The following is a 26100-nucleotide window of genomic DNA, read 5'->3' on the forward strand; positions in this document are numbered from 1 at the left end:
CTGTGCGATCGCCAGAGGTTTTTCTTTTTACTTTTAAAAGCATTTTTTCTTCGGCCAAAAAAATGCTTTTAAAAGTAAAAAAAAACACCTCTGATGATCGCGCAGCTCAGCTGGGATCATCAGAGGCTTTTAAAAGCATTTTTTTGGCCGAAGAGGTTGTAGAAAAAATGCTTTTAAAAGGCTCCTCTGACGATCCCAGCTGAGTTGCCTGATCCCAGCTGAGCTGCCTGATCGTCAGAGGCTTTTTTTTTTTAAAGGAAAAAAAATGCTTTTAAAAGAAAAAAGCCTCTGATGATCAGGCAACTCAGCTGGGATTGTCAGAGGCTTTTAAAAGCATTTTTTCGGTCAAAGAGGTTGTAGAAAAAATGCTTTTAAAAGTTTAAAAAAAAGTTGGCCACACCCACCCAGTCACATTATCCCCCCCCCACCAAGCTACACCCACAGAACCGGTAGTAACTAATTTTACATTTCACCACTGATACAATGTTTGTGTAGATAAGCCAACTATTTTGGCTGGGGAATTCTGAGAATTGAAGTCCACAGGTCTTAAAGTTGCCGTGTTTGGGAAACCTTAGTGTAGATCAGGGGTCTCCAACCTTGGTCCCTTTAAGACTTGTGGACTTCAACACCCAGAGTCGGTCAGCCAGCAAAACTGGCTGAGGAACTCTGGGAGTTGAAGTCCACAAGTCTTAAAGGGACTAAGGTTGGAGACCCCTGGTGTAGATGATATATTGCTAAAAATGCCCAGAATATATGAAACTGCCTTATAGATCTAGTGAAAAGGAGCAATGCAGCCAACCTTTGTTCTCAATGTTTTTAATTATTAGTGCATTTTCAGGAATAAGGAGATGGTGCAATAACTTTTACAGAATTTCTCTTGTCCTTTTGGGTAGTTGGGTATCTTGGGCCCAATTGTTCTGTCCCCCTCGCCTCAGTCCAAGCGATGACTTAATTAGCCAGCACTGGCAGCTCTGGCAGCAAACTAGCGAGCATCTGCCAAGTGTCTCTGTTATCTCTCTTGATGAGTCAACCAGGAACAAACAGTACTTCAGCTCTAGTTAAAGCAGTTGATTTGCTTGCTACGAAGAGGTATAGCAGCCCTTGCTGCTTTTATATCCTGTGGGGTGTGGCTCCATCTCAGCACTTCCTAGGCCTGCCCCACCCGTGCTTCTGTTGTTCCCGCCTCTCCTGCCTACGAAACCTAGGGTCCAACCAAGCCTGATTGCCATCAGTCGGGTCTGGAGGCATGGCCTGGGGGGGAAAGAGTCAGGGGACGGAGGCCTCGTTATCTCCTCCACCTGGCCTGCCTCTGGCTCCTGGAGCTGAGCCAGGGAAGCTGGTGCTCCAAAGGTAAGTCCTGATGGCCCTTCCCCCTCACTTTCCAAGTCACTTTCTGGCAGGGAGCCCGGCTCGGGGGGCGCAGACACAACACCGATAGATGAGGACAACTACAGAGACAGGATAAGACAAACACAGAACAGGTGAGCCTGCTCTTGATGACAGAGATGAACTGTCCTCAAGGATGGGAGTTTGTTTTCAGGGTGGCTCATTCATTGTTTAAATTCAAAAGCAAAAATAAAACGAACAAACTCAAACCCACCAAGATTTTCCGTACTAAAAACTTCCGCCACACTTTTACACACAATGAATTGGAGAGGTGATAGAAATAAGAGTTTTGCTTACTATCTTTTTTGTTTTTGCTTTTTTTTTAAAAAAAAAAAAGGTTTCTATATGGAGAACATTTCGCACAATTTTCTGGACCAAGTTGGATGTAAATTTTTTCCACGGTTAGATCAAGGTAGGGCTTTATACTAAAACCAAGGAAAAAAGCCTAGTTGCATTTGGCCTTATTTTTTAACTATTTGTCTCCTGCTTCCAAAAGATTAAAGGATTAAAAACCCTACAACAAAATAACAGAATTCAAGGGTCCTTGGAGGTCTTCTAGTCCAACCCCCTGCTCAAGCAGGAAACCTTATAACATTTCAGACAAATGGTTATCTAATCTCTTCTTAAAATACTCCAGTGTTGGAGCACCTACAGCTTCTGGGGGTAAGTCTTTCCACTGATTAATTGCTTTAATTGCCAGGAATTTTCTTCTTAGTTCTAGGTTTGTTCTTTCCTTGATTAGTTTCCATCCATTGCTTCTTATCCTGCCTTCAGGTGTTTTGGAGAATAGGTTGGCTCCAGGGATGGGTTCTACTTATCTTTACTACCGGTTCACAATGGGACCGCACACGCATGCTTGCTTCACTCACTCACGCACGCTTCTGCGCATGCGCAGAAGCTTCCTGATGACGTCCGAATCAGTGGGCAGAGCCTCCCGCCGGTTTTACTACCGGTTCTTGAGAACCAGTCTGAACCAGGGGCAACCCACCACTGGTTGGCTCCAGGGGTAAAGTGCTCCCGGTTTGGACCGGAACACCCGATCCAGTAGCGATGGTGGCGGGTGGTTCGGAGAACCGGTAGCAAAAATCCCTGCCCCCCCCATGTCCAGCTGAGCCACACGTTCATCAGAAGTTTTTTTTTTCTTTTAAAAGCATTTTCTCTTCGGCCAAAAAAAAAATGCTTTTAAAAGTTAAAAAAAAAAGCCTTTGATGATCGCGCAGCTCAGCTGGGATCGTCAAAGCCTTTTAAATGCATTTTTTTACAACCTCTTCAGCCGAAGAGGTTGTAGAAAAGATGCTTAAAAAAATTGGCCACGCCCACCCAGTCATATTACCCCCACCACCCCCACCACCAAGCCATCCCCACAAACAAATTTTACATTTTACCACTGGTTGGCTCTCTCTTCTTCGTGGCAGCCCCTCAGATATTGGAACTACTGCTATCATGTCACTCCTAGTCCTTCTTTTCATTAAACTAGACATACCCAGTTTCTGAAACCGTTCTTCTTTTTAGCCTCCAACCCTCTAATCATCTTTGTTGCTTCTTTTCTGAAATCTTTCTAGAGTCTCAACATCTTTGTTATATTGCAGTGGCCAAAACTTGATGCAGTATTCCAAGAGTGGTCTTACCAGGCCATTACAAATTGGTATTTAACACTCCATGGGTTCTTGATTCTATCCCCCTATCAATGCAGCCTAGAACTGTGTTGGCTTCTTTGGCAGGGCAGACGTGACTCACAAGGAAGTTTAGGGGAGCTGAAGCCCACTTGACAGGTGGCAGGGAGTGTGCCTTGAAAGCTACTTACCAGTTCATCCCGTTGTATTTCTTGGGACTTGTACACCATGCCTTTGACATCTGAGGCAGACACATTGACCTATGGGATGGATGGGGGAATGGTTTTTGATTTAAGAGATACAGTCCAGGGGATGCAAAGCTGGATGGGCAATCCAGCAACATTATCTTCCTCTTAGTGCAAAACTCTTTCCGGTCGCATGAGACAATTGCAACCTCATCCTTTCCAGAGTGCATAGCTCCTTCTTTATTCCAATGTATAACCTAAATAGAGATACATTTTCTCTCTTTCAAAGTGGAACATAGGGAAACATGCCCCGGTCCTCCACATAATGGGATAATGGCAATGCATCAACCTTTACAAGACAGCAGTTATTCATTTGAAAGCACAAGCATCTCAAACGTTTCCTTGGACGTAGCGAAGTTAATACATGGAAAAGCTAGAATAAGCGATAGACATAAGAGAAGGGGGAAATATTAGTGTAGGCATTTTTATATCATAAAATGAAAGTAATAACAAGAGAAAATGTGGAATAATTGAACATTGATAGATTATAACTTAATATAAGTGTGCATTATTATTAGAAATACATGAGTAGATTGAATGTAATGATTATGATTAACCTGATTAGTTTTCTTTGAATTAGAATGTATGGCACCCAGGTGCCACCCTGTTCGCGCATTGATATGATATAAAAAAAAAGGAAAACGAGATGGGCTCAGTACATATCACTGCATATTTAAAAAAATGTGCCAGGCTTTGAACTACCGCAACAGCAATGGACAATCCTGAATAGGTGTCGCATCTCACATGGTGTTGTGGTCTGTCAGCAGCCTACGGAGCTGGCAACAGAGTCAGGCAGCGATGAGGATGAGGTGAGGCCAGGGCCATCGGGGATTGAGGTGCGGACTCCAGAGCCTCCAGAAACTGATAATAGTGAGGCAGAGGAATAGCAGGATCCTGTTCCTAATGCACTCATGAGAAGAGCTGCCAGAAGGCAAGAGTAGCTCAAGCAAAGAGGACAACTTGGGAGTAGGGCCAAGAGATGATTGGCCCCTATCATAAGGTTTAAAAGACCAGCAATGGCATTTGAGCTTTGCCGGAAAACAACGTTGTAGCTGCGTCTTCTGCTTTGTCTTCTGCTTCATATATGTCTTTGTTTTTGTGGCTTCTGGATGTTTGCCAGGAAGGGCCTTTGGCAGTTTGCCTAATTGGACTAAGGTTTATGAAATAACCGAGGAATTTGTGTTGGGAGGCATTTATTTTACGTTGAGTTGAACGATGCTGGGAATGAAGTAATTCCCAGCTGTTCGAATAAAGTTTGTTTTTCCACGGACTAAGTTTATTACTACCTACTTGGGCCTGGGTCACAACACATGGCATCTGTCGGGACCCCATGTATAAATGGGGCATGCTATCCTCCTCCCCTCAGTCTGACTGCGGAGGTCCCATGTCAAACTGTAGATCATTGTAATCAGCTATAAGCTGAGGGCATCTATTAATCCAGTAGCTGCACTTCAATGGTTGGATGGCCTAGACATTGGTATTTAAAGATTGTTCTTTTTAATATTTATATTTTACTAGCTGGATGCCCGTGCTTTGCTACAAAACTATGTGATCGGGTGTGATAAATTGACACTTAAAGCCTGAAACTTAATGTAGAATGTGTAACTCCGTAGCATCAAAGCGTGTTAATATAAAGCAATTGGCAGCTGCAACAGAGGGGGAGGGGGAGTAGAATGTCCCAGCCCACAGGCCGGATGAGTCACGCACTGGCCACGCCCACACCCTGTTTAGCGAAGGGTTAACATCAGAGCGTGTTAATATAAGGCAACTGGCAGTTGGGACAGAGTTCCTTTCAGGTGGGGAGGGGGAGTAGAACATCTAACACCTTAGCATCAGAACATGTGAATATAATACTATATATAAAATACTAATGATCTGATGGTCATTTCGAAAAATCCTTTCTTAGCGAGCATCTAGAAGCCAAGAGGAACGTATGTGCCAAATTTCAAGTTTGTAAGCTTTACGATTCTGGAGATTTCGTGATGAGTGAGTGGTATTTGACTTTTTTTTTTATATATATATATATATTGTCTTCTACTAATCCAGATGACATGTTAATATGTATTGCTAGTCCATGTATGATATGTCATATGCTAAATAAATAAATAATCTGCATATAAGAAGCCCGTTGCCATTTTTCCATGTTGAATCAATGACCCTAAAACATTGTGTTTTCCCCCCCACTTAAGTGGCTTTAAGTTGTGTGAGAATTCCCCAGCCAGCATACTTCAGCCGGTTGAAGTCCATACATCTTAAAGCTGCCAAGATTGAGAAACACTGATCTAGAAAATCAAATGATAAAAGAGAGTCGGTACAGACTTTGGTCTCCAGTCTCAAGCAAAGTTGATGGCGCCGTCTCCTAATCTGACCTCTTTCTGAGTGATGCTATGAGATTAACCCTCAATATTTAAGTAATCAGCTTAAAATCAAAACCTCTATTATACAACAAATAATGTGACGTTACGTAAACATCACTGCTTTTGAATAATGTACCGCATCAAGATTCGTAAGAACATAATAAAAAGGAGGGGGGGGGGGAAACACCACTGGAGTGGGAAACCACTTATAGTATATTGCTCTGAATTACTTAGGACAAGGTAGGATTAAGAGACGGCGCCAGAAACTTTGTTTGACACTAATGACCAAAGTCATTATATAATATATGTGGGTATATGCATATTTATTTATTTGTTTGTTTATTTGTTTATTTATATTTTTGTCATGTTTATATGGTGGATAGTGGAGGTGTGTATGCATATTTATTTATTTATTTATTTATTTATTTATATTTTTGTCATATTTTTATGGTAGATAGTGGAGGTGATGACCCTTTGGGAGCAGTATGCAGCATAATTTTGTTTTAACGTATGCCGATTAATGTACATTTAAAGTGACAATACAGTTATTCTAAGTCAAAAGTCTATACCGATTCTCTTCAACATCCAGATGTTGCTGAACTCTGAAAAATGCCATTAGCCCTAAGAGTTGTGGAAACTGTGGTCTGTTGGTTTCTAGAGCAGAGCTCCTCAACCTTGGAAATTTGAAGATACGTGGACTTCAGCTCCCAGAATTTCCCAGCTAGCATGGATGGCTAGGGAATTCTGGGAGCTGCAGTCAGTAGTGGGATTCAGCCGGTTCGGGCAAACCGGTAGTTAAATTGCTGGCTGGCCCTTCCCTTCCCACCCTGCCCGTTCCAGGAGTCCCCACACACCCCATTTTTGCTCCCAGGAGGCTTCAGGGAGGCCTACTAGGCCTATAATGGGGTGCTGGGAGGTGCGTCCCCCCTAGAGCCTGTTTTTGCTCCCAGCGGGGTGGAGGACTGCTGTTTGTCACACCCCCTGGCCACACCAGCCGGTCATTAGGGCAGAGAACCGGTTGTTAAATTATTTGAATCCCACCACTGGCTGAAGTCCATGTATCTTCAGGTTGCCAAGGTTGAGATACACCGTCTTAGAGGACCCCATATAATTGTCTCCCCATTTTGGAAGAAAGGAGCATGCCACTGTAATAAACAGCAATAAAAGGCCAGAATATCTCTTCCGCACCTACCTTATGTTCATACTCATACAGCAGGGCTTTGTCACTAGTTGGATAGTCGTATTCTGCCAGCCCTGAAGCTGAAGAGAAGAGAATCAGGTGAGCGTTAGAGGAAGAGAGGCCTCGGTTGGTAACAATCCACGCGCCCATTTCCTTTGGTCTCAGTCATTGCTACTAACGCCTACAGAGAAGGATTCCATAAAGAATTAGAGCTGAGAGCTTACCTTTCTTGTCGACCGATTCAGAATCTGCCCATTCCCCACAACAGCATCAGAAGGAGAGGAGGAGGAGAGCGTGGCAGAAAGGAAAAAGAGAACAGAAAAAGAAAGATAATTTTGAGAAGAAGAGGCGAGAGACACACATCCAGGAAACGAGTTGGAGCAAGCAGCTCCCTTTAGCATACTTCTCATCTAAGATGCAGGAACCAATACCGGTACTCCTTGACTTATGACCACAACTGAGCCCCAAATTTATTTTGCCGAGTGAGACAGCTGTTCAGTGAGTTTCACCCCATTTTACAACATTTCTTGCTTACAGTCGTTAAGTGAATCACTGCAGTTGCTAAGTGAATGTGGTTCCCCCATTGACTTTGCTTGTCAGAAGGTTGCAAAAGCTATCATCCCACGACCCTGGGACACTGCAACCAGCGGTGGGATTCAGCCAGTTCGCACCACTTCGGGAGAACCGGTTGTTAACTTTGTGAGCAGTCTGGCAAACTGGTTGTTGGAGGAAATCATTACGGCAGAGAATCGGTTGTTAAATTACTTGAATCCCACCACTGACTGCAATCATCATAAATATGAGTCAGTTGCCAAGGGCCTGAATGTTGATCACATGACCATGAGGATGCACGACGGTCCTAAGTATGAGAAACGGTCATAAGCAATGGTGGTATTTAGCCGGTTCTATCTGGTTCGGGCAAACTGGTAGCGGCAGCTGGGGGAGGCTCCGCCCACCTGCCCAGACATCATCACGACCCGTTTTTGATGGTCTGCGCATGCGCGCGCACTCACAATTGCGAACCAGAAGCAAAGGTAAGTGAATACCACCTCTGGTCGTAAGTCACTTTTTTTTAGTGCCATTGTATCTTTGAACCGTCATTAAACGAATGATTGTTCAGTTGTTTACTTCTACTTCTTTTGTACTTCTGTATTTCTTTTGATTAAATCAGCAAGGCAGTGCTTACGTGCTCTTAAACTGCCAATTCCGCAGACTACTAAATCATTCCAATCATGGCCCCAATTGGATTTAAATTTTTTAAAAAAAAAAACAGTTCTCATTACCTTTCATTCCATCAGAGCAAAAAGAAAAAAGAAAAAAGAAAAAGAAAGAAAGAAAAAAGTTTTACTAGTCACTTTCATGAGCGTATTATTTTTGTTCTCCGTCAGGGACCAGATCAAAACCAGCCATGAGTTTCAGAGCTCTGCTTGTCCTTGAATTCTGCTGACTGTTTTTCTCCTTGTGCCGGAGGCAAAACTGTTGCGTTACTCTTGCCATATCTTTGTGCTAATGGGAAGCTATTGCTAGCATAACTTTGACATCAGCAGGATTATAAAAATCAGAGAGGGAAACTGGAAAATGGTGGAGGCAAAACAGAAGCTAGACTTTTGGGATGCTTAGATCTGCATTCTTCTAATAGCCAGTTTATCAAGGCAAAAGAAATTGGATGTACATTAACAGATTGTGTTTGAAAGTAGTATCTTGCTGGCCCCGTATGTATAGCACGTCTTGTTGTGGTCCGCCAGCAGCCCGCGGACCTGGCAATGGAGTCAGACAGTGTGGAGGCTGGGGAGGACAATGGGCCAGTTCTGGAGTCAGAGGAAGGCCCGGAAGAGGGCTCTGCATCGGAGGCAGAGATGGGGCCAGGGCCATCTGGGAGCGATGCGCGACTCCGGAGCCTCCAAAGGCAGACAGCAGAGAGGCAGAGGAACAGGAGGAGCCTGTTCCTAGTGCACGCATGCGAAGAGCTGTCAGAAGGCAAGAGCAGCTGTTTTTCTATCGGCTGCAAGCAGAAACTGCCTATCTTAATATTGTTTAAGGCTACGTTTGTTCAACTGCTCTCTAGATATAAGAACAACAACAACAACAACAACAACAACAGCAACAACAACAACAGAGTAGGCATCTTGGGTACAGTTCCAAAACAACTGGAGCATCAATTGAACACCCTTCGGCATTGACAAACTCACCACCAGTCAATTGCAAAAAGCACTTTTACTTGGAACGGCTTACATCCTATGACGATAGTTTAACACCATCTAACAACAACATCTGCTCAACCCAGGTCCTTGGAAAGGACTCAATAGGTGGATAGAAATGCCAAATCCAATCTAAAACTCCGGTTGACTACGCAAAGAAGCACAATCAGACCCAAAGACAGACACACACATGGCGGTGAGTTCCAGAAACAAACATGAATCACCATACTGTTTTCCTTCTGCTGATTTTAAAGACTTTTCTTCAGTTTCATTTCCCAAAGATTGTTAATTATTTTCTGTTTCAAACTGGGAACATGTTTTTCATGTACTGCAAACTAAGATCTAGTGAGATGTTTCAGAACTAGGTGGCTTTCTCCTTCTACCTTCCTGACCTTTGGCAAGGACAGGAGAAAGCAGCGAGGAGCAACTTATCTGACCCACCTTCTCCATCATGGCTCTCAGCAGCTAGATCCTCGCCACTGTCCATGGGTAAGAACTCTTCTGTGGTGCGGGTCTCGGAGATGGAGGTAGTAAGAAGGTCATTAGTGGACACCCGTTCGGATCGCAGGAGCTCCTCTAGAAGATAGAGAAATGGGAAGCAAGTTATTTGGAGCCCTGTCTTAGAGTTTTGAGACTCTACTTTGTCTGCTACAACAGATCCCAATTTTTTTTTGCAAAAGTTTTTTATTTCAGGAGATGTGTCAACTCGCAAAGCATCCCTGACCTGCTCTCGAGTTGCCATAAGCAAGGGGGATAGGAAAATGGCAAAGCAGTACGGCAGCCAAAAACGAAAGCACATTCCAGATATCTCTCTCTCCAGGCTGTCTCCCGGGGTTACCCACAGCAGCCAGAGGGGAGTGATCTCTACAACCTGTGAAATTGCTCCGTTGGCGAATGTGACTGATGGCACACCCTGGGGGGAGGGGGGAAACAGCTGTCAGGCCTGGGTTGTAAATTACGTGGGGTCAGAGTTGGCTTAACTTGAAATGTGCCAACATGAAGCTCCTAATAAATAACTGGATTTCTTTTGAAGTTTGGCTGAAGGCTCATGATTTAATTAGGACTTCCGTGGGAACCCTGACAAGATGCTCAGATTCATTCATTCTTTACAGAAGAACTTTCCTTCTGAGAAAAATCTAGCCCTTCATCCAGTAGGACAGATGCACTTTGCAGATGGACACCTGGGCCAGACCAAGGTTATTTTACAATTTAAGACGAAATAATAATTCCAGGTATTCTACAGTGCCTCTTCCTTCCTCTGGATACATATAAAAGTATTTTAAAAATTACTCACCCTAGGTAGTAGAAATGATACTATGAGAATATCAACTTAAGTAACCAATCAAACTAACTACTGAAGTAACCACTGTTTGTATATTACTTAAGAGCAGGCTGACCTAATTGGGAAGACATCCTAGTCTACAAGCAGTAGGGTGAGTGGAGAATGGAAGACTTAATTTAAGAGTTGAGGAGGGATGATTTTTGGAATACGAAGGATATGACCCATGTACCTATGTCTCCTCGGAGCTCCTGAGTCAGCTGGGGATTCTTGTACAGCAACGCAAGACTTTGGTTCATCCGTTCTTCAATGACATGAAGATGAGTATACACCTGGAAAAACACACAATAACAGAAAATGGTTCCTTCTAGAGCAGTGCTTCTCAACATTGGCCATTTGAAGATGTGTGGACTTCAACTCCCAGAATTCCTCAGCCAGCATGAAACACTGTTCTGCCATAATTGCAAAGACGCAAGATGGCGGCAATAGGCAGAAGAAAACCATACCTGGAACTTCATTTGTTCAGCCTTTTCAGGATCAGCCGCTGCCACGTGCTGGTAATGGCGGAGAGTGTGGCGCTGATCTTTCTGCTCGGCCCGTACGTATCTCTTCAGAGCTGCCAGGATGCGGTCAGGCTGTGTCAAAAGAGGAGAGTGACGTAAATCAGTTGAATCTTGGCTGATTTGTTCCTTGCCCGATTCTCAATAGTTGGCCTTTGAGCAGATGGGATCCTCTTACTTGCCTCTCTTGGTTTCCTCCACTTCCAGCCGATAAGTACAGGTGGAAGCACAACCCAAAACCAACCAAAGGCTAAACAGAATAAGACTTGGAAAGGCTGTGCACTAGATTGGAAAGCTGAAAAAGACTGGGGAAGTAAGGCAGGGGTAGCCCTCTGTGGTATTGTCTTCCTGGAGATAACATGGATCATGGACATCTACGTGGCCATCAGGAGCTGAACAAAAGTAACGGGAGACTTGACTTTGCATGACGTTTGCAAGATGTTTACAGGGGCCAGAAGAAAAATAAAAATTGTGAGGGCTTTCCATATGGACCCTGGCATATTTAACATGCTAAGATCCCCATTTTGGCATACTGTATTATTAGGAAGGATAGCAATAGTAATAGCACATAGACAGTGGTGAAATCCAAATTTTTTTTACTACCAGTTCTGTGGGCATGGCTTGGTGGGTGTGGCAGGGGAAGGATACTGCAAAATCTCCATTCCCACCCCACTCCAAGGGAAGGATACTGCAAAATCCCCATTCCCATCCCACTCTGGGGCCAGCCAGAGCTGGTATTTGCCAGTACTCTGAACTACTCAAAATTTCTGCTGCCAGTTCTCCAGAAACCGTCAGAACCTGCTGGATTTCACCCCTGCACTTAGACTTAATATACCACTTCACAGTGCTTTATAGCCCTCTCTAAGCGGTTTAAAGAGTCAGCCTCTTACCCCCAACAATCTGGGTCGTCATTTTACCCACCTTGGAAGGATGGAAAGGTGAGTCAACCTTGAGCCTGGTGAGATTTAAACTGCCAAATTGCAGGTAGCTGGCAGTCAGCAGAAGTAGCTTGCAGTACTGCATGCTAACCACTGCACCACCATGGCTCTCAGTGGGATGGACACATCCCACTAACAAGGACAAGAAAATTAATATTTAAACTAACAAATGTTAATAAATTAATATTTAGTAAATATTAATAAAATGAATGTTAATAATTTTAAATAAAATTAATAAAGGAGAATATTTGTATCTCAGTGTTGAAATTAGAGGCCCTTGGTGCTCTCACCCTCATCAGAGTTAGCCTGGATGGCGTTACCTACTTTGCATCATGTACTGTCTGCAAGAAAACTACCAGACTTAGAGAGGACAAGAAAACTGTATTTTACCCATAAGAATTTCACCGAAAAATTCTTTGGGAAAAAAATTCAGACTGAGTGAGAAAAGGAAAGAAAAAACGCAGGCAATTTTTTTTTGGCAGAGCACTTGGGGAAAAAAAACAAAACACCCACATTATCCTACCCCCCTCCCCATTTTACCCCCTGTTTTATTTCTGGATGTCATTGCCTAGATGTGACTTCTGGGATTTTAACAGGAAGCCAATATAGAGAAGGGGGTGGGGTGGTTGGGTGGGCCGGAGGAGTAAATGAAGCTCCCCACCTGCCATTCTGCAGTTACCTTATCTGCATCAGCGTTCTTCAAAGTTGCTTTCCAGATGTGCTGGATGACCTAAATCCTCATCTAGATTTAGCCTGTGGCTATTCTGGCTGGGGATTTTAGGAGCTGGAGTATAGCATACCCAGAAAGCAAGAGACTTCGGAAAGTTCTTCATATACGGAAAGCAGAGGTGCTATTCAGCAGGTTCTGACCAGTTCTGGAGAACCGGTAGCGAAAATTTTGAGTAGTTCGGAGAACCGGTAAATACCACATCTGACTGGCCCCACCCCCATCTATTTTCTGCCTCCCGAGTCCCGGCTGATCGGGAGGAAATGGGGATTTTGCAGTATCCTTCCTCCAGGAGTGGGGTGGGAATGGAGATTTTACAGTATCCTTCCCATGGGCTCGGGTGGGAATGGAGATTTTACAGTGTCCTTCCCCTGAAGTGGGGTGGAAATGGAGATTTTACAGTATCTTTCCCCTGGAGTGGGGTGGGAATGGGGATTTTGCAGAAACCTTCCCCTGGAGTGGGGAGGGAATAGAGATTTTACAGTAACTTTCCCTTGCCATGTCCACCAAGCCACGCCTACCAAGCCACGCCCACAGAATCGGTAGTAAAAAAAATTGAATCCCACCACTTGAAGGAAACAGATACCTCCTAACTTCATAAATTATGAGCACTACTAACACCTAATGCAGGATGAGTTTTATCTCACTTTCCTGCTCCATAATTCTGCTCTTTGCCACTTTTCAGGGCATCCCATGGTGGGGACATCGCTAACTGCTTCTTCACCGCATGACTACACTTCACATCAGGGGTGCCCGACTCCCGGTCCGTGGCCTTGTGGTGGTCTGTGGCCCATTGGGAACCGGTTCGTGCAAGCATGCAAAGCTGCATTTGCATGAATGGTGCGTGTTCACAAAACCATCCCCTCCCCGCTGCAGCTGCTGATCTGCAGATCCCCTACTGCTTAAATAATGTTTCTCTTGCATTGCTTGCATACGAGAAGCAGAAAACTAGAGAAGAGCATCTTTCTCTTCTATATACTTGCTCGGGTGAATAAGTGCTATCCCAAGCTCACGGTCAACTTTGTTTGCAATCCTTCGTTTGCAGAGTCTGCTTCTCGTTCTCTCAGCTCAGCTTACGTACAAATCTCACATACCATTTTCCAAGCTAACATTTGCCTTCCTCTACCCTCTTGAACTACCTGGGCATGGTCGTTCTGTACAGCAGTCAAGTAGTTCTCCAGTGCCGCACGACGGTTATCATTCAGCAGTGCTACTACACGGGCCAGGTGGGTCTCCACCAGCCGCTGGCGCTCTCCAGCCACCTGCTCTTCCAGCGTCTGGAGGACAGATTGGAAGTGCTAGAAAGCAAGAAGAAGAGAGAAGCCGTTCAGGATATTTCAGAATAAGAGTTAGAAGGGACCTTGGAGGTCTTCTAGTACAACCCCCCAGCTCAAGCAGGAGACCCTATATAATTTCAAACAAATGGCTCTCTGGCCTCTTCTTCAAAGCCTCCAATGTTGGAGCATTCACAACTTCTGGAGGTAAGTTGTTCCACTGATTAATTGTTCTGTCAGCAAATTTCTCCTTAGTTCTAGGTTGCTTCTCTCCTTGATTAGTTTCCATCCATTGCGTCTCGTCCTACCCTCAGTTGCTTTAGAGCAGGGATGTCCAAACTTGGCCCCGTGAAGAGTGGTGGACTTCAACTCCCAGAATTCCCCAGCCAGCAACTTGCTCATAATTATAGCTCATGCTGGCTGGGGAATTCTGGGAGTTGAAGTCCACCACTCTTCACGGGGCCAAGTTTGGACATGCCTGCTTTAGAGAATAGCTTGACTCCCTCTTCTTTGGGGCAGCCCCTGAGATATTGGAACACCGCTATCATATCACCTCTAGTCCTTGTTTTCACCTGGCAAGACATAATCAATTCCTACAGCTATTCTTCATCTATTTTAGAAGCCCCTTAATCATCTTTGCTGCTCTTCTCTGTACTCTTTCCAGAATCTCAACCTCTTTTCTATATTGTGATGACCAAAACTGAACGCAGTATTCTAAGTATGGTCTTACCAAGGCATTATAAAGCGGTACTAACACTTCATATGCTTTTGATGCATATACATCATTAGTATAATGATAGTAATACTGTATCATTAAGGTGAGCATGGACCGGGCAACAACCTTGGGTGAAAGACCCTGAAGGTTTTATTACAGTAAAATATAAAATTATATTCCTAAACAAACATGCAGACATATGCAGGCTCCCTTTTAACTCCAGAAGGCTTAGGGTAGCTCAACAGAAAAGCAACAAGAACCAATTCCTTGAAACGGAATAAAATTAGCATTAAAAGCTTAAAATTACTCAAACCACCTATAGAGACAATGAAACGCAAACACAACAAAGCATTCCATGCAGAGTTTATTCTCCCAGAAGCAGATGTTTAATTAATTACTTGAATGTGTTTCGAGAGTTTATACCCTGGCTGTCAAATTAAAAAAAAAACCCAGAATGGCTTAAAATATTTTGTCAAAAAGACAATCAAACGATTGCCGCACATTTAAACAACTCTACTGTATGAAAAATGGCAGAATCTAAAACTGTTGAAAGAGCAGCAGAAGCAGCTCAGCTTTTTAAGACACCTAAGTTTAAAGTTTTTAAGGAGAGAACCCAAAAAATCTTCGGGAGGGGGGTGCGAGAAAAAAAACCCTCTATAAGGGAGGGTTAGTCCATGATATGTGGAGATACTGTATATTACAAATTACTCTTCTTCTTTTTTTTAAATCCATGTTTGGAAACTGGCAGCTATCAATGGATGTGCGCTAAAGACAAGCTACAACATCTGCTCCCAGACTGGCCAAAAGAAACAGATACGAGGCCATGGGGATAGATTCAACTTTTGTTTTGTTTTTGGTTAAAAATATGTTTGGGCTCTCTCTCAGAGTAAGAATCCATTCAAGTTGTTTTCCAATTAAAAACAACAACAACAACAAAAAAGAATGCAACGATTCTAAACACAGAATAGAACCGAACAACAGATCCGAGAACACAAAGGAGCCCTGTAATTCCAGCTCAGCTAAACCGTTTAAAACGATTTCCTGAAACTAACTTGAATTCATAAACCCTGCAGAACCCTGAAATGGCAGCCATGGAAACAGAAAGGACTACGGTGTCGCCCTGGGTCAAGAAACCCACAAGTGAGGGATCTGTTGGTCAATTTATTCGTTCACCTAATCCTGACATGGATTTATTTTTTTAAAAAAAATCTTTATTAAATTCCCCAAACAAACATTAAAATACAAAGGGAGCGGAGTTCAATGAGAGGGTTGGCCAATCTTACTAGGGGTAAACTTAAAAAAAAATTCCCCTACAGGTTCTGTGGGCGTGGCTTGTTGGGGAGGGATATCATGTGACTGGGTGGGCATGGCCAACTAGACATCACTCACATTGAGGGGCTCTTCACCCGCCTCTCCCTTCCAGCTACTCCTTGTCACAAATGGCAGGAAAATGGGGAGGGGAATATTCCTGCCTACCATCCTTCTCTTGGTCTGTGCTGAGATCGAGGAATGGATGACAGGCAGGAAAATCCCCTTCCCCATTTTCCTGCCTTTCACAAAAAACAGCTCCATTCCAGCTGCTCCCCACCCTCCTGTCCCCCTCCGTCCTGTGGACTACCTTAAAAGGGACAGGCTGTGAATAGAGGGAGAAAAGTTAGCAATCCCTCTGCTGCATTTAACATTGAATTCTGTGGCTGAACTTCTCTCCCTCCATTCACAGCAGAGCTGCTGCAGTCTGTCCCTTTAAGGTAGTCCCCAGGAGGGAGGGGGACGGTGGGGGCGACCATAAAGGGAGCAGCAACTCCATTGTGAATGGAGGGAGAAAAGTTAGCATTCTCTCTGCTTCATTTAACTTTGAATTCTGTGGAATATCGAGCGGCCGGAAGCGGTGAGCAGTGACTGGCAAGGCGTGGGTGGGGCCAAGGAAGGGTAATTACTACTGGTTCGGCGAACTGATGCCCATAATCCTTAGCGGTTCTCCAGAACCGGTCCGAACCGGTAGGATTTCACTCCTGAACCTCACCTCATTCAGCGCTTGCCGGTCTGTTTTAGGCAGATTTTTGGCCTCGTTGTCAGCTTCAGCCCATTCCTTCATCACCTGTGAGATCATAACAAAAGGACAGTGATGTTATCAATATGAGGGTTTTCTGCTGTAGAAACTGGTTCTGGAAAAGCAGCTTCTGTTGTCTGTGGAGATTCTCAATCATCCAGGACGTAGTTGTCTCAAAGGTGCTTTCCTTCTTTCAGGAAGAGGAAGAAAACGTTTCGCTTCTCATCCAAGAAGCTTCATCAGTTCTGATGGCCGTACTGACTATCTTTCCGTCCCTCTGCCATTGAGCCATGGTCTCTAAACCAGGTTGTCCCAAAGGCGCTTTTTTTCAAGAGGCAACTGGACTTTCTGGTTTTTCTTTTGAAGACGTTTCGCTTCTCATCCAAGGAGCTTCTTCAGCTCCCACCATCCAGTCAGAACTGAAGAAGCTTCTTGGATGAGAAGCGAAACGTCTTCAAAGAAAAACCAGAAAGTCCAGTTGCCTCTTGAAAAAAAGCACCTTTGGGACATTGAACATGGTCTTCTCCTTGCTGCAAGTTGATTACCAATCTGCTTGGTGATCCAACTTTACTAAGCCATCAGATCCTGACTCCCAGTCTCTCAAAGTTAGAGACAACTATCTGTCTGCGTAAGGAACAGGAAGCTGTTTTCCTGAGTCATGGACTTACAGAACTGCGGAGTTGATCGTTTGTCCAACTCTCTATGATGCGCAGGAAAACCAAATAAACCAATCTTGGGAGGCGACCATCTACTCCCTTCTTAAAAACCTCCCGAGAATAGAAAACCAACAACATCCACTTCACTGCTGGCGCTGTTAACTTGTAATAGTGGTTCAACGTTGATCTCTTCTGATATGAACTTTAAGTTAAAAAATAACTCATGCCTGATCTGCAAAACATGTACTATTTCCCCATGGAATACTTCTTTAGGAAGCAACAGAAAAGTAATAAAGAAAGAAAGAAAGAAAGAAAGAAAGAAAGAAAGAAAGGAGGAGGGAGAGAGGAAGGAAAGAAGGGAACAGAAGGAGGGAGGGAGGAAGGAAGGAAAGAAGGTAAGATAAGGAAGGGAGGGAGGAAAAGGAAGGAAAGAAAAGGAAGTAAGGGATGGAGGAAAGGAAATGAGGGAGGAAGGAAGGAAGAAGAAAGAAAGAAAGAAAAAGAAAAAGAAAGAAAGAAAGAAAGAAGAAAAAAAAATGAAGGGAGGGAGGGAGAGAGGGAAGAAAGAAGGAAACAGAAGGAGGAAGGAAGGAAGGAAAGAAGATAAGGGAGGGAGGGAGGGAGGAAAAGGAAGGAAAGAGAAGGAAGGGATGGAGAAAGGAAATGAGGGAGGAAGGAAGGAAAGAAAAAGAAAGAAAGAAAGAAAGACTTAGACATGGCTCCTACAAATCTGCATAGTTTATATTGCACATCCATCATTTGTAACGGAATTACCATAGATGGTCCCCATCATTGTAGGGGTGCAATCTGTCAAGCGAAATCCTTTGATGGCCCCATGGGTATGTCTGAAGCCATCCAACTGAACCATACAATGAAAACTTGCATATCTGCAAGCTGAGCAAATCCTCCTTCCTGCCTGCCCAGCCCTTACCTCATTGATCTGTTTCATGCGCCGCTCCTCCAGGTCCATCTTGGCTCGCAGGAAGTTGGCGTGTTCATTCCCATCTCCAGGCATCTCAAAATAAACATCCACCCCGTCCGTTGGGCGAGGGGTTGGAGTCACTGTATGGACAGCAATCGCGTTACACAAGACCAGGCCTTCTTATCGGTCTTAAAGCAGACATAACGTAAGCTGTTGCCTTTGAAATGTTTTGGACAACAACTTTTGGTTTTAGGCTTCATGGCAAACGGAAAGGATTATATAAAAGACCATGATGGCGCAGTGGTTAGAATGCAGTATTGCAGGCTAATTCTGCCGACTGCCAGCAGTTCGATTCTCACTGGCTCAAGATTGACTCAGCCTTCCGTCCTTCCAAGGTCAGCCAAACAAGAACCCAGATTGTTGGGGGCAAGAGGCTGACTCTGTAAACCGCGTAGAGAGGGCTGTAAAGCAGCCCCCCCCCCCAACTTTTTGGGCACCAGGAACCGGTTCCGTAGAGAGAGACTTTTCCATGGACAGGAGGGGGTGTGATTTTGCATGCTGCCTGCATCCCACGGATGGGGCTTCGTTTGTTTGTGTGGCCCAGTTTCTGGGATGCTACGGCCCGGTGCCAGTCCACAGACAGGGGACAGGTGCGAGTTAGGGACCCCTGTTATAAAGCACTATGAAGCAGTATATAAGTGTTATTGCTATATACCAGGGCTTAGTTAGTGGGCAAATCCAGCCTAAAAAAGGTTTAAAGGTAAAGGTAAAGGTTCCCCTTGCACATACGTGCTAGTCGTTGCCGACTCTAGGGGGCGATGCTCATCTCCGTTTCAAAGCCGAAGAGCCAGCGCTGTCTGAAGACATCTCCATGATCATGTGGCCGGCATGACTCAACACCAAAGGTGCACGGAACACTGTTACCTTCCCACCAAAGGTGGTCCCTATTTTTTCTACTTGTATTTTTATGTGCTTTCGAAACTGCTAGGTTGGCAGAAGCTGGGACAAGTAACGGGAGCTCACCCCGTTACACAGCAGCAATAAGGATTCGAACCTACGAGCTGCCAACCTTTCGATCAACAAGCTCAACATCCTAGCCTCTGAGCCACCGCGTCCCTATAAAAAAAGGTTTAGACTTATCTAAAAAGGGAGCCTAGGAATGCAGAGAATGTAAACACTCATCCATTATTGACGGACATGATGAGGACTAGGTATAAGAGACAGTCCATTTTCTCCTTGAGAGAGGGCCACACTGCAAGAGTTAGCAAAAGGTTTGAGACCTGGCTCAACGTAATTACGACAGGATTCTCACTTGCTCAGAAAACTCAACTGCAATTGAATCTCTACTCTTCCTGGAATATAATTAAGATTCCAATTACTTTCCTCAGAGGGTCCCAATTTCTGCAGCAGCCTGACCGCGACGGATTTGCATTCCGAAAGCACGCAAAGCACACGCAATTGGCTTTCCTCTGTTAAAATATGCCTGACCCTGCAGAAGTCACCTATCTCGGATATTTAAAACCATCCAGACGTGCAGATCTATTTGGGCGCAGCATCCCACAGTGGTTTGGTTCAGGGCAGAAGGAAGCACGCGAGTCCCCTTGTTTCTCCCTCCGGAGGAGGCTTTGATTCTAAGCATCATCTACCCCTTAGTGTCAGGGAGAACCAGGTTCAGCGCTGTCTCCAAAAACAGACTTCCCATTGTGAAGAGGAGGAGGTGAAGGGCACTCAGAGAAGCAGCTGAACAGCTGAGCGTTTCCTTCTTTCTCAACCTAGTAGTAGCTGGCATCTTCTTGCTTCTCTACTTTCCATCCGCCCGATGCAGGGGTGAAATGCTCCCAGTTCGGACCAGATCGCCCAATCCGGTAGTGATGGTGGCGGGTGGTTCAGAGAGCCAGTAGCAAAAATCCCTGCACCCCCGCTCCCCATGCCCAGCTGAGCCGCGTGATCATCGGAGGTTTTTGGGTTTTTTTTTTAACTTTTAAAAGCATTTTTTCTTCGGCCGAAAAAATGCTTTTCAAAGTAAAAAAAAAAAGCCTCTGAGGATCGCGCGGCTCAGCTGGGATCGTCAGAACCCTTTAAAAGCGTTTTTTCTACAACCTCTTCGGCCGAAGAGGCTGTAAAAAAAAAAAGGCTTTTAAAAGGCTCCTCTGGCGATCCGAGCTGAGTTGCCTGATCGCCAGAACCTTTTAAAAGCATTTCTTTACAAGCAAAGCTGGCTGAGGAACTCTGGGAGTTGAAGTCCACAAACCTTAAAGTTACTAAGGTTGGAGACCCCGGATATAAAATATGATCCTGGGGCACTACAACTATCATAACCAATGAGCTTTAAGTATTTTCCCGCCTTTTTGGAGGACCTGAGTAAAACCTATAGCACACTTCTTTTATGGTACATAACACACCCGCAGGCTGGATTCCAGCCCGTGAATTTGACACCCCTGGCCTATGGCCTTTAGATACTCTGCCCTCTCCGGGCCTCTTTTGAAGTCCTAGAGCATCCAGCTTTTTAGTTTAGAGCAGGGTTCTTCAACCTTGGCAACTTTAAGCCTGGAGGACTTCAACTCCCAGAATTCCCCAGCCAGCTTTGCTGGCTGGGGAATTCTGGGAGTTTAAGTCCGCTAGGCTTAAAGTTGCCAAGGTTGAAGACCCCTGGTTTAGAGAGACTTTTGAGGATAACCTCACCTCAAATCCATCAAAACAATCTCAAAAGCCAAACCTCTTTTTTTTTTTTTTTAACCTCTGGGGACACCATGAAATCACCAGTAACACCCTCTGCAGCTCTCAGGAGGCTGTAAAGGTTTTAGAAAATGACGCTTCCCCCTGTTTACACATTTAATCTAACCGTGTGGTCATCCTGCCCTTCTCTCTCTCTGCATTGATGTGGTCTCTCCCTTGGGAGGTTGAGATGGTAAGGGAAGAGCAACATGGATCTCGGAAGGTGGTCTATGAGGTTGACTCTTAAGATGGGTCTTCCCAGTGGCGGAATTCAATTTTTTTTTTATTACCGGTTCTGTGGGCATGGCTTGATGGGCGTGGCAAGGGAAGGATACTGCAAAATCGCCATTCCCACCCCACTCCAAGGGAAGGATACTGCGAAATCCCCATCCCCTCCCCATTCCAGGGGAAGGATACTGCAAAATCCCCATTCCCTCCCCACTCCTGGGGGAGGGATATTGCAAAATCTCCATTCCCACCCCATTCCAGGGGAAGGATATTGCAAAATCTCCATTCCCACCCCACTCTGGGGCCAGCCAGAGGTGGTATTTGCCGGTTCTCCGAATTACTCAAAATTTCTGCTAACGGTTCTCTGAACTGCTCAAAATTTCCGCTACCGGTCCACCCGAACCTGTCCGAACCTGCTGAATAGCACCCCAGGGTCTTTCCCTCCACTGCTTACCTTTGACATCTTCTTCTGTGGTCTGAGTTGTAGTGGTGATGGTGGTTTGAGTGATGCTGTCATCATAGTATCCTGGTTCCACATAATAGTCATCCCAGGCAGCACGGAACCGGTTAGAGTCAGGAGCACTCTCTCCAGGAATCTCTTCCTCTTCTTCCTCTTCCTCCTCCTCCTCTTCTTCTTCCTCTTCCTCCACCTCCTCTTCCTCTTCTTCATCCACATTCCTGTCTTCCTCCAGTTCCAAGCTTTCTTCCTCTGTGGGAATACGCCCTGTTGGTACTTTGTTGCTGAAGAAAAGATCCATCGAGTTAAGATCGCAAACATGTCCATCAAGCAAGAAGATGCATTTGAGGAGCAGGGGAAAGGGACTAGAGAGACTTTTTTCCATGAGAAAAGGACAATATTCTTATTCATCTATATAATCCTGTAGGAGCAGTGTCTTCAATTTTGCACTATTTTTTTTTTGTCTTTTAATGACCCCGTAATGTATTCCCTTACACTGGGGTGGAGTCGGGGCAACTGAATAGAGCTAAGTGTTTACTGGCCGGATGCCCTTCCTGATGCCAATGCAGAGTTCACAGCAGATAATTACTCATTGTGCCCAGAGAGAGAAATATCTGTCTCTACCTAGGATCGAACTCACAGTCACCTGATCGTGAGGCTCTCGCACTAATAAAGCGATAAATTGTATATGCATACGTACAAACACACGTATATCTAAACATTTCCTCGCAGATTTCCCCTTTAAAATCCAGATCCAGGAACATGCTAGATTAAATAAGCTTTACAAGGGCTAAGATTTGGTTTCAGTGTAATCTTAAACCACCTTTCTATGCAGCTGGATCTGCTCAAACTCATCGGCTCACCTGCGCAGGGCTTCCTCCCTTAAATGGGCAACCACCGGGGGACCCTCCGTAGCTTGCTCCACCCTGATGGCTGGCGGGCGTGAGGGGCAGCACACATACTCCACTCCTCGGAAACGGTCAGCTCCACAAGGCAGCAGCATGCCGTAGCTGTGTAGCTCAAGATGTTCACCACTACAGGCCTGAAAGGTGGATATGAACAAGGTTAAAATGCTGCAGCGCAACACCCAGAGACGACACGGTGAATTTGCCTAGAGTGCTATGTAAAACTAGGCCATACGTTTGAATTTTGTGGTGTAAACTTGGGTAACTGATGTGAGAAAAGTATCATTCGCTTAACGCAGTGCATACTATGAAAACCTGTCAAGTCTTATTGGTACACCAGACTGGAGACGTGACCAGATGAGCTAATTCTACTTTACTGTAAAGCGATATGAACAGCATCTTTCATGTCCGAAAATACAATTCTACACCCCATCTCCTTGTTTTTCCTTTTTCTTTTAAGGATCCTGTAATCTCTTGCATCGGGGTAGAGTCGGGATGACAGGAGCTGAGGGTTTACTGGCCGGATGCCCTTCCTGATGCCTACATGGAGTTTGCAGCAGATATTTTCTTTTTGGGCCCACAAATATAAATATCTGCCATTACCTAGGATCGATCTCACAGCTTTCTGATTATGAGGCAAGAGCTCCACCTCTAGGCCACTACGCCACTCCTACTCCCATCTCCTTTACAGACTGAGAAACTAGGGAGGGTATCCTCTGACCCTCTTTATCTGCCTGTTATGCAGCTGTGGGCTATGCTGTCTCTTATCATCTGGCTGTTCCCTAGATAGCATCTCTGGGCCCAGTCCCTCAAGGTCTTTCCTGCATACCATTACAAAACTGGCTTGGATTAAGCAATCCTACCATAGCTTAATCGCAGCTATGTTTAACTGCAACTGAAAATGATTTGATCTGGGTGAACACTAATGTAGGAGATGGCTTGATTCAGACAACTATTAAGTACCGCCACTGCATTTTCATGCGTCCTTTAGTTTTGAGCAGCAGTTTTGAAGATGCAGGGATCTTAACTTGTATTATGTCAGAGTTCTCCATTATAACTGAAAGGTGGAATTCTGGTTTCAGGCTAGCTAACAGGCCAGAAAATTGCTACAGGAATGGAGAAATTCCCCATGAAATTGGGGAAAAACAGAATAACCTCCATGAAGTTCGGCTTGGCTTCATAACTATGGTTAATGAAGTTATGTGGGATAACCCAAATTGGCCTTTTGTTTGAGTTTGTCTACACTGAAAATGGAGTTGTGCACATTAACGCATCAACACTGTGAACTGGCAAAGTCACAGCACCAAGCATAAGTTTAAGCTCTATGTCAGAATGCAACCAGCTCAACTTGGATGTGTTCGACATTAAAGAGAGAGAGAGAGAGAGCACAAATCAAACTTAGAAAGCTTGCATCACAGTAACCCAGCATTTATTTGAAGCATTTGGTGAAGTGAAGACATTTACACTATTTCTTTTTTCACACGATTTCTTTTTTCCACTGCATGGAATACCTCACATATTCCTCTGGAGCTGCTAGTGTAGGGGAAGAACACCAGAGGGCTTCCCACGGTTTTTAAGTCCTGGTGTTACTCACTGCTATAAATCCTAGCCATCTGCAATTGGAGTGTTTCACCGCATCTGCCCAACTTTCTCTTTGATGAACGTATCTTTTCTTTTATGTACACTGAGAGCATATGCACCAAGACAAATTCCTTGTGTGTCCAATCACACTTGGCCAATAAAAAATTCTATTCTATTCTATTCTAAAAGAACAATATCATGTTTTCAGACATTTCCACTGTTTTGGATATTCTATGGTTGTGTTTTACTTTGTTGGGCTGGGGTGGGTGTGGCCAGGGTGGGTGTGGCCAGCTTGACATCACTTGTGTTGGGAGTGCCTGTGGCAGCCCAAGCGCCCTGCCATCAAAAATCGGCTTCCGAGCGCCCGAGCTCAGAGGCACTACATTCCAGTCCGTCTGTTGTGTCTTGTCCGCTCTCACAGCAGCCGGGGCCTTCTTATCTGCTCCTGAACACGGAGGAATGTATGCCTCCCGGCCCCAGTCCTGGCTCCATGCCCAGACAAGCTGAAGAGGAGGGGGCACCTCCCGGTCCCAGCCCTGGCTCCATGCCCAAGCAGGCTGCAGAGGAGGGAGCATCCCCCGGCCCCAGCCCTGGCTCCATGCCCAGGCAAACGGAGCAGCTAGACCCCTCCCCCTCCTCCACAGCATGTGAGCCTGAGGAAAGTTTACTTCCAACAGCTGCTGATTGGAGTGACCCTCGCATCAGAAGACTGGATAGGCGGAGGCAACAGAAGGAAGGGAGGGGCAGGCCTTAATGAGTGCTGAGTCATGGAGCCACACCCCATGGTCTATATAAAGGATCTGCTTTCTGGCAGTCTCTGAGTCAGGCAAAGTCGAACTTATCTTGCTGAAGTCACTTACTGGTCTCCTGCCTGCTCTGAGGACTTTGCTAGGACTTTGGGCAGAGCTGCAGAGGCAAGCCTGATTTGGATTTCCCTGACCCGGCCGTCAGCGGAGGAGTGGGACACGACACCGTCACTGTTTCTAGGGCAGCCCCGCGGGCCAGATCTAAGCACCCTGTGGGCAGGATCTGGCCCGCAGGCTTTGACTTTGAGTCTCTGCTCGACTGTGGCATGATCACCAAACTTGCTTATCCCACGGTGACATCTTCCTAGAGCTGGGGTGTCAAACTTGATTTCATTGAGGGGCCACATCAAGGTTGTGTTTGTGGGGCCAGGGTGGGCGTGGCCAGCTCAACATCACTTGAATCGGGGGGGGGGGAGGCGGGGCTGGGGCAGCCCAAGCGCTCTGCCAGCAAAAACGGGCTGCAATGACTTCCTTCGACCCTCTGCCAGCAAAAACGGAGCTTGGGAAGGCTGCCTGCTGGCAGAGGCACTGCAGTCCGGTCAGTGTCACTGCTGTTTCTAGGCACCCTGTGGGCCAGATTTGGCCCGCGGGCCTTGAGTTTGACACCCCTGTTATATGGTTTCTCCTAGACCAGGGGTCTGCAAACTTGGCTCTTTTAAGACTTGTGGACTTCAACTCCCAGAGTTCCTCAGCCAGCCAAGTTTGCAGACCCCTGTCCTAGACTGTGGCATAATCTTATCTCACTTGCTTATCTCACGGTGTTGTCTTCCCAGAGTCTTTAACAATGAAGCAACCCCTTATCAACCCATGCTTGAAAGAAGAGCTCAACAATTCAGGACGATCTTGATAAGAACCTCCTTATCTCTTCAGATTTCTTCCCAGCCCTTTTAACCTCCATGGGCTCAAGTAGAAATGCTGGAATGCACCTGATAAGAAACCCGCAGTTACTCACCTCTTTAGCCACACTATGCCAATACAAGTAGGTCTCACAGGAGTCCATTTTCTCTTGGTGCAGGAATTTGCACTTGTCTGGTACAAGAAGTGCTTCGCTCACAAACTCGCCCACTGGGGGAAGAGAACAGCAAGGAGATACTGGTGACAAGAGTTTATTACTTTGCCCTATCAAGGAGCAATGACAGGGTACTTATTGTAGCTATGCCTGGCAGGAGAGGCTACAATTGCTAAGATTATAATGATTCCTCTGCTCTTCCATCTTTTGTGTCACTAATGGAAGAACTGAAAGTTGGGATTCTCCAGATTTTGATTGATCACAACTCTCAGTATCCTTGATCATGCTAACTAGCAACG

The 26100-nt window shown here is 45.3% G+C and overlaps 1 protein-coding gene across 2 annotated transcripts in view; it reads right to left on the reverse strand.

Moving 5' to 3' along the window:
* APLP1 (amyloid beta precursor like protein 1) overlaps positions 1–26100 on the reverse strand; it is a 58892-nt gene that overhangs the window by 16071 nt on the left and 16721 nt on the right. Inside the window, exons 4-15 of one of the 2 annotated variants that reach the window (XM_058196197.1) lie at positions 25745–25857; positions 22364–22542; positions 21498–21784; positions 18110–18240; positions 16496–16570; positions 13623–13781; positions 10765–10893; positions 10491–10590; positions 9421–9555; positions 7006–7029; positions 6794–6861; positions 3191–3259 (exon numbers count right to left, since the gene is read on the reverse strand). In XM_058196197.1, the coding sequence (XP_058052180.1) occupies positions 3191–3259; positions 6794–6861; positions 7006–7029; positions 9421–9555; positions 10491–10590; positions 10765–10893; positions 13623–13781; positions 16496–16570; positions 18110–18240; positions 21498–21784; positions 22364–22542; positions 25745–25857 (1469 nt within the window). The remainder of the gene's footprint in view (positions 1–3190; positions 3260–6793; positions 6862–7005; positions 7030–9420; positions 9556–10490; positions 10591–10764; positions 10894–13622; positions 13782–16495; positions 16571–18109; positions 18241–21497; positions 21785–22363; positions 22543–25744; positions 25858–26100) is intronic. The other variant, XM_058196198.1, reaches the window with a different exon arrangement.

The sequence above is a fragment of the Ahaetulla prasina genome, chromosome 10 (genome assembly GCF_028640845.1).
Source record: "Ahaetulla prasina isolate Xishuangbanna chromosome 10, ASM2864084v1, whole genome shotgun sequence".
Lineage (NCBI taxonomy): Eukaryota > Metazoa > Chordata > Lepidosauria > Squamata > Colubridae > Ahaetulla > Ahaetulla prasina.